Source organism: Castanea sativa, chromosome 10 (assembly GCF_040712315.1).
Source record: "Castanea sativa cultivar Marrone di Chiusa Pesio chromosome 10, ASM4071231v1".
Taxonomy (NCBI): domain Eukaryota; kingdom Viridiplantae; phylum Streptophyta; class Magnoliopsida; order Fagales; family Fagaceae; genus Castanea; species Castanea sativa.
In genome coordinates, this window is record NC_134022.1 from 4,992,027 (window position 1) to 5,001,323 (window position 9,297).

A 9,297-nucleotide genomic window follows, 5' to 3' on the forward strand; every position below is an offset into this window, starting at 1 on the left:
ATATAAATAAGATACCGAAAACAAGCAATTTCTAAATAAACAGATGTACTTTTAAGCTTGTGTTAGAGTCTAATGAACATATTTAATGTGATAAACAACAATATTAGGATTAGTATACTGTCAATAAAGAACAAAGGTTATGAAGGTTATGAAATATTGAAAATTAATGATCCTGTAATAAATATGGCGTGTGAAATTAACCATATGAAAAATTGGATATTATAAAGCAAATCCTAAAATTTCTTGCATCATTTTCCAATAATCAAAGCTAGAAAAAGATGGACCATTCCACTAGAATTATAGCCTATTTTAAACAAAAACATCAATGATCACTTTAGCCTTGGCCCCTCTTTAAGAATTGAGCCAAAACATCCACGGAACTTTCAACTTAAGTTGTGCATATCATTCGGTCTCAAAAATAAAAAGTTGTGCACATCATATTTCATATATGGCAACCGCACACAAGCCCCATTCGGGTCCCACCTTGATTGGCCAAAAAAAAATTCAAAAGCATCATCATCATTGTCCTCATCATCACCATCATGGAAAAGATCCAAAGGCCAGCATTAATCCAAGCAATCTGGGACCCACATATAGAGAACTCATTCGCTAAGGCACCGCCTTCTGACTCATGAAACCAAAAAAATAAAATATAAATATCGTTTCGTTTGTGCGTGTAAGGGCGGCTGACCTACTTTTACAATTCCTAGACCCAAGACTGCCTCGCTTTCTCACAACCAATCCCACTCCGACCCGTCTCATGCTGACGATTCCCACTTCTCTTTACGCCCCTTCCCACACGAGACGGCCGCCTTGGGTCCCACATTTGGAATTTTAATTTTCACAGTCACAAAAACAAAAACAAAAAAAATGAAATTATTACAATGGGCTACTTTATTATTACAAATACAAAATAAATATTTCTTATTTCATTTTCCATATATAAACATTTTCCCCATGTCCAAGGGAGTTACATTGTCTTTTCCACTTTGTTCTTCCCTCAAAAAAAAAAAAAAAAAAAAAAAACCCACAAAGTATTTACACATTTTCAACAAAACCCCAAAACTTATGTATAATCACTCTAATAAGCATCCCTATATATATTCTTCCAACTAAAAAGTAAAAAAAGAAAAGAAAAGAAAACTTAATTTTATATTTTCTATTGCTTCACCGACCGCCCCAAAGTAGTCCTTCACGTTTGTCTTATTATTTTTCCACATTTTTCCAACTTCTTCTTCTACTTGTATGTACAAATACTAAAAAGAGGTAGACAACACTGTGGGGTGACCCATTTGCCAACACCGGCCTTTTGGGGCGCAAAAAGCACTGAGCATTGGAGATTAGACTAGCTAATACCTAGGTTATTGCACAAGATACAATAGACAATTGAGAGCAAAAGTTAAAACTCTTCTTCACAGCCGTCCGATCAATGCAATTATTTGGATTGCCTAATTAAACGGCTGTGATAGATTCTTGAAGTAACTAACATTTGCTCCTAATCATCAATTATAAGGTATTGCATCCCGTACAATAAACTAACTATTGCATAGGATCTTGACCACGAGAGAACACTGTGGCTACTACATTGTATATGTGGGGTACTAACAGTAATGAACGGAATATATATAGTGCTTCTAGTATTCTATGATTAGCCCCCCCATTGGGGCACGATGGGGGATTCCCTTTCTTCGCTTTGCCGTTCGGTAATTAACCGAAGTTGGGGGTGGTGTACTGGGAGTGAAGCCTCGAACCTTGCTCTTCTCTCTTCCATGGCTGCTACTACTGTATGAGTCCTCCGAGTCTGACGCCATTGCAGCTGAGTGCCTCTTCTTCTTTTGGAAATTCTTTGATGTCCCCACAATCTATAATCAATAATGACAACAATTAAAGAATTAGCCCCCACACCCCTTGATTGAATTGCAATTTGCATAATGTGACCGCAAAAAAATTGTGATGTACCACAACTAACCTAATAAGAACCCCAAATTCAATTTGTTCACACTTTGTGAATACTTTAGTTGAAAAAAATTGTTAGCATTCCAAGTCTCGCATTATTAGTACATTACATTAGATTACCCCAAACGCAAATCAAAATCAAAATCAAAAGTCAACCCATTTCAACCAATCACATGAATGGCATTAAAATTGAATTTTACTTGGATACCAAGAAAATATGACCCACAACCACCTCAACTTGTTCTTTAGAATAAAAAAAAATTTTAAAAAAAACTTGTTCTCCATTTTCTTTTCAATCAGTTTTCTTAATTACCAGTCAAACAGTGTACCAAATTCTAGGGAAGCAAAAAAATTGGGAAAAATTGTGGGAGTGAAGTACCTTGCAACCGAGAGAGCAAAAGCGGAATGAGTCAAGGAGGCTGCGCTCGCAGACCTCACATGTGTTGGTAACACCTTTGCCAGGCCTTGGCTGAGGGCGTTCGTTCAAGAACACAACTCTGGCACTGTTGATAATGTAGGTCTGGACTCCTGCAATGTCCAAAACTTTCTGAATCTCAGAGACCCTAATCACATCATGGTATGAGGACCTCCTTATCTGTCACAAAACAGAGAAGAAACACATTAGGAATTCATTATTCTTGGCTGTCAAGTATGGTGTACAATGAAAGAACATGTGAAACTTCTGACACATTAAAATGAAAAATGAGAACTTTGTGTGTGTGACATGGTAGAAAATGCAGGAAGAGAAATTTGGAGACATGGGTTAAGTAGAGACTCCAGTCAATTGAGCCTCACTTAACTATAGACCACTGAATTGAGTTTCAAACATGTACATAAAAATTTCCCATCCAAAAAATTATAACTTTTTTTTCTTTGACCCCCCCATTTTTCTCAGAAAGCAATAGAAGACAGAGAAGAGAAAAGGTTGAGTAATTAGAAAGCTAAATTTCCCAAAAAGAGAATGGAAACAGAGGAATCTTGTGGTTCCACAGAAGGAAAAGAGAAAACATTGGAAAGTAGCCATTGAAATAATAGAACCCAAATTTGACTGCAATGAATGTCACCAAAAAGAGAGGAAAAATATGAATTCAGAGAGAGGAAATGGTACCTGAATAGCACGGTGGTCCTTGTGGTAATTAAGACAGAGAGAGCAGAGAGCACCGTTCATGCAATCCAGGCAGTACATGTTGCATTCACTTTTGTGGGAATCAGCGTGCAACTTGCATTGAACAAAGAAGCTCTCACTGAGCAAAGGTTTCAGCCATGGAGGCCACCTGTTGTCCTCTTCATCAGGACCTCCAGCACCCTATATTCAAAAACCAAGAGAAACCCAGCATTTAAATTAGACCCAAATATCAAAAACCATAGCAATACAAATAAAAAAGTTCAAAAAATGAAAGAAACCACTTGTACCAAAATTCAAGTAAAACAGAACACAATGAGCAGACCCAGAATAGAAAACCGAGGAAAATAAAAGAAAGAGTCCAATGCAAAGTAAAACAAAGAAAAAAAGCTAGTGTTATACCATGATTCTCCTATTCTTGGGCTTGATTTCCCGAACAGTGGTTTCCTGGTTTTCGATCGCCAGCTTGAAAATACAGAGTACTCTGTTTTGAGTCTTGGAAATTTTGTTCTAAAATGTGTTTGAAAACAGAGAGAAACAGAGCAAAATCAGAGAAAGAGAGAGAGAGTGTGTGTTGTGTGCTTTTGGAGAGAAAGAAAATGATTTTTGTTTTCTGAGGGTGTAGGCGGTGCGGGAGAGAATGGGTTCTCTTGTAGAGAATTGTAGAAGAAAGAGTGAGAGAGACAGAGAGAGAAACAGAGAGAGAGAGTCGTTCTTATCCTTACAAAGTCTACACCAAACCTAGCTCCGAGCCCAAACCTAAAGGAAATAGATGCGTTGGGTGCAAGGAACCCACCTCCTTCTTTCCTTTTTATTTCCTTTCATTTTCATCTCTTTGGTTTGGTCTTATCATATATATTTTTTTTTACTCTCCTCGTTTTTCTTCTATAATTATATTTATTTAATTATTTAATTGCTTTTATAATCGTGAATATTAAATGCTCTCGTGGTCACTCATGATAAGTAATTACCACATTTTTTTAAGGCTAATAATTGATTCCTAATTGTGATTTGGGCACTCCCTTTGCTAATTAAACTCACTCTTATATGTAGTACTTATCTTACAATTATTTAAGTCACATGCTTTGAGGTGCAATGTCTACTCTTCTCTCTAGTTCTAAATTTCTAATACTTAGTCGAACCTGTTCTTGTTAAATTTGCAATTAATTTTCACAAATACTTAAATTATTACCAACAATGAATGTAATTCACGCCACTTCAATACTCGTCTTTTTATAAATTAACGTAACAATGAATACTCTTCTTTTTATAAATTAACGTAACAATGAATGTAATTCACGCCACGACTTCTACAATATTATAAATAACTATTTGAATTACCTTTTGAAAATACTTAAATTATTACCAATTTTACTAGAAAAAGCTTATAGACTATAATATGGCAATAAGTATAATTAATGACACATCAATAACTTAATAAATACTGTTCGTAATTATTATGTTAATGTAAATTTAAAAATTGACACATCAATTTGTAAGTATATGTAGGTTGCGTTTCAGATAAGCTTATATTAGACAACTTCTTTTACTCTTTAACTTATTTTTATTACTATTTATGGGTCTCATTACACTTTTTGTACTATTTATGGGTTTCATTGTACTATTTCAGTTAACTTTTAGTTTTATATATAATATTTTCAACAAAAAATTTTTATTTTTAACTAAATAAGCTGTTCTCAAATAGACCCATAATAAAAATAAATGCTCTCCTAACAAAGGTTAGTGTAATTTGCCCATAAAATGATAAAGGGCATGAATTTATCTATTGCAATTATAAAAACCATAAAAGGCAGAGTATCATTTCCCTAAACATTTGGGAGATTGACGTTATTTGCCCAAATTTATAACATTCTTAATATCACTCATTATCATTATTATTTGTAAATGTGACACATCATGTTGTAAGTTTATATAGTAAAATGTGACTAAGAGTTTTATTACTCAACTAACACCTCTAATATTTTTAACAGAAATATCTAAAGTATTTCAAATCTCTCAACTACACAGTAACTAGTGAATTTTTTTTTAAAGTGCAATATTTTTTACATCACTTTTAATATTTTTCCTAACTATTTTCTTAGAGGAAATATTTTTCCTAACTAGATAATTTAAATAATCAATGGTCTCCCAAAAATCACACAATTTGATAATATTGAAATCCTATATTTTATATGGGAAATGCTAATAAATGCACTTAGGGTATTGGTTAATAATCCTTTTAAAAAAAGTTTTTATGGGAAAAGAAAAGAAAACAATTAATGTTTTGACAGTTTTTTTCATTTCCCATAAAAATTGTGTCAAAACTTTCTTAAATTAGATTATTAACCAATACCCTAAAACCATTCTTTAGCATGACCCATTTTATATATAGAATAAGTGGGAGAAGAGTATTTGAATCTTGATTTTAATTGGACAATCTCTTAGAGTTACAAGGCTTTTTGTGAAATCCTATGTGGTTTTGTATTATAATTTTGCAAGAACAAAGCTCATCAACTTCAAGTGTAGGAAGCAAAACGGAAAACAAACTGTTAAACCCAATTCAGTTTGGCATTAAAGACCTACGTACTTGGGGTTGTGACAAGTTTGCATCGATGTTGGCCCTAATCATTTGGGTTTGGTTTCCAGTCGACTTCTGTAATTAAAAATCAGATCTAGGAACCTCAAATTGTTAGGTTTTAATCATTAATCATAAATAAATGATTAATTGTAACAGTCGTATTAAATAAATTGGATCCAAAAGATTCCATTGTTTCTGTGGGTAGGTTGGATGTAATGACAAATTCACTTTCTTTTACTCACATGTTTAAAGTGAAGGCAATAAAATGCTGGAATGAGGATAGTCCTATTTATGGGTCGATCCAAAGATTTGAACATTTACTAATATTGGGTAATGAAATCTAGAGCATCCCATTTATTTATCTCAATTCTATCCTATTTTACCATTTAAAAAGTTATTTTATCAATTATACAATATAATTTTACAATACTTCCACATCCAAACTTCTATTTTCCTATTCTACTCATTAAAATAATATTTCTACACAATAAAATAATATATTCCACAACATTATTTATTCTCTCTCTCTTTCTTTCTTTCTGCTCAAGATCCACAATCACCGCCACCGCTGCACCACACACACCTGACACCAGCACCACCAACAACCAATAATCTACTGTCAACACCAAAAAAAAAAAAAAAAACACAGCAACCCACAATCTACTGTCAATACCCAAAATAAATAAATAAATAAATAAACTCAGACCATCAAACCCTCTCCGATCATTAACACCACAAAAAAAAAAAAAATACAGCAACCCACGGTCAATCCCACGCCACTGCACCACCAGACCCACGCCGCTGCACCTACTGCCCAAGTCGTTGCACCACCAGACCAACGCCGCTGCATCCACTGACCACGCCGTAGCCCACCAAAATCACACCTATTGAAATCAACCCACCACCACCCACCGACCCAAAACCCATTCCCACACAAATCACAACCTACTGCGATCTCCATCGCTAACCAAACCCAGCCCAACCCACTGAGACGCCGATCCAAACCCAGCCCACCGATCGACGCCGATCCAACCTCCAAAATCCAAAACCCAACACCGGTGCAAGCTTCAAATGAGAGAGATGTGAGAGAGGGAGTGAGGAGGGAGGAGGGAGGAGGGAGGAGCTGTTGTGAGAGAGAGAGTGAGGAACTAAGAGAGAGAGATGAGAGACCGTGAAGAGAGAAAACTTTAAGTATAAAATATTAATATCTTTTTTGCCATTGAGCTACAGTGCGGTTCTACATTTAGAACCACACTGTAGCTCAATTGTATTTTTTTTTTACAATCTTGACTTTTTACAACATTCAATGGAGGGAGCATTTTGGCCTAAATAAATCCTTTATGCTTAAATTTGCAATATAGCCCTTTTGATGCTGATACTCTAAGAGTTTTATTAATGTATACTCTTAGGGCATATGTTTGTAAACAATTTTAGAAATTTTTTTCATCAAAACTAAAAAAACTGGCAAAATTTTTAAAAGCTTTTCAATTCTTAAAATTTTTTCCTTATAATGGATTGTTAATATATACCATAGAAGTATACATGAACCGGAGCAATTAAATAAAAATTACTTGTAAATAATGGGTTAAACTGTTTGATAGGAAGCACCCAATGAATTGACAAATAACACAACATATTTTTCCAATCAATCATTATTGGGTGTAGTGCAGAATTATTATCAAGTTGATGGAAGACCATAGGTCATTAGTCATTAGTGCTCTCTGTCAATATGGTAAACTCCTAAAATTATCAATATGATAAGGCACTGACTATTTGGTAAAATACATGACATGGTTTTCATCATCAAGGAGAAGGCGACATATTTCTCAAAAAAAAAAAAAAAAAAAAAAAAAAAAAAAAAAAGAAGGCGACACAAACACATTGCGTGTGTTCGTGTTATTACCAAAGCATGTAACTACCTCTATATGATTGGCATTCAGATCGAATAAACAGATCACAGAACGTGGCTTAATTGGTTGTTTTTTCGATGCCACATACGTTCGAAAATTATTTATTTGGAAAATCAAATTTTCTTTAACAAGGGGATTAGATTATATGAATATTAATATGTTAGTATCTTGACCTTGACCTTGACCTGATAATAAAGAGTAATTATTATAGAAAAAATGTTATAAGATAAAATTTTATTTTTTTTAAAAAAAAAATTCAATTATAGAATAGGATTCTAAGGAGAGATGGAGTTAAGTTGTTTTTATATTTTTTTATTTCATCCACATGTATACTCGAATTGAATAGAAAATAAATATGTCTGTATTCTGTCGCTTGAACACACCATCACCTCACTTAATAGTTTAGGTTTTTAGGTTGAACTAACCCGTACCCATTTCAACCAAATATGATTTTTTTTTTCTGCTCTATTTTCTTTTATACATAATATGAAAATTATTAGTAGGCATTTTATTATGATTTTATTTATATATGAAAATCTATATTCTATCATTTAATGAAAATATGATGTGACATGTCCTATATGGAGGGTCTTGCATATAACAGTTTTAATGCAGAATCTTCATAAAATTTAAACTCAATTAAAAAAGTATTTACATAATTACATGAAAAATGTGAATGGTATGTAATTTGATAATTATAGTAGAATTAAAATGCATTTATTATGACTGTGTTTGTATATAGAACTATCATTTTTATTTTTTTTAAGAATCATAAAGGGAACTATCTAATCTACCATTTAGAAGGGAAAAAAAATGAAGTGGAAAGATTTTAAGGGAGGGTGTAAATATAAGAGGTTTTATTAGGAATGACAAAATTTAGTTTTAAAATTTGTTGTAGCCTAAGACTAAAAAATTGGTTGTAGCCTCAGTATCATTCACATTACTACATATTTTGAGAATCTAACCGTTGAATTGCATGTTTTTTATGTTTTTAATACACACCCAATTTTGTGTCAATTGGATATTGTTTACTATATGATCTATAAGCTTACGTTTTATGCATAATTTTAAACTACGAAAACTTGCAATTTAAAAAATTTATTGATGATATAGTTATTAATCTTTAATTTTATAGAAATTTTTGCAAGGATGGAGAATATAAGAAAAAAAAAATGTAATCCACTTATCCAACAGTGAATTTGTCAAAATTCACCTCTAATAAAAAAATATTAAATAAGGTTGTAGCCTTATGTTACAATCAATTTTGTAAGTAAATTTGTTCTATTAGGAATCTTTATAAAATTTAAACAACAACAAAAAAATAAATTAAATGGTGACATGGATGAATATGGATTTTCAAGTCCAGGTTAGTTCCATAAGATGGAACTATCATTGACTTGAAGTACAAAGTTAAACAAAATTCATTAATCCAAGCATGTTGGTAAGAGAAAAAAAAAATCCTAGAACTACTAAATGGCGTGGGAACTGGGAAGTAATTAAGGTTAGGAAGTCAAGGCTGGTGTCCACCCCTGGGGCTGGTTAAGGTAAAATTCGATGTGGAGACTATTGTCACTTTGGTTGCAGTTTCCAGCCGGAACCACAAGGCACAAAGTAGAAATCTTGAATGTGAACACTCGCTTTGGACTGAAGCTAATGCGGCTTTTGTTTAAAGTCTAGTGCATGAAGGAATGAAGAATTATAAGATCACACATTTTCACAAGAATTTTGTT

General features: G+C 33.1%; 1 protein-coding gene across 1 annotated transcript; it reads right to left on the minus strand.

Moving 5' to 3' along the window:
• Positions 1–893: 893 nt before the first annotated feature.
• Positions 894–3,808, minus strand: LOC142613310 (protein RGF1 INDUCIBLE TRANSCRIPTION FACTOR 1-like). The gene is made up of 4 exons (XM_075785614.1): positions 3,482–3,808; positions 3,065–3,262; positions 2,336–2,551; positions 894–1,862 (listed from the first exon to the last, which is right to left on the minus strand). The coding sequence occupies exons 1-4, from the start codon at positions 3,482–3,484 to the stop codon at positions 1,635–1,637; spliced, it is 645 nt and encodes a 214-aa protein (XP_075641729.1). The 5' UTR covers positions 3,485–3,808; the 3' UTR covers positions 894–1,634.
• Positions 3,809–9,297: the final 5,489 nt, after the last annotated feature.

Bases quoted from the DNA above. Each gene is read 5' to 3' on its own strand.
- LOC142613310 (XM_075785614.1), bottom strand. The intron at 2,552-3,064 runs GTACCATTTCCT...GTTTTGTGACAG, and splicing joins AGGACCACCGTGCTATTCAG to ATAAGGAGGTCCTCATACCA. The intron at 1,863-2,335 runs GTACTTCACTCC...TATTGATTATAG, and splicing joins TTTGCTCTCTCGGTTGCAAG to ATTGTGGGGACATCAAAGAA.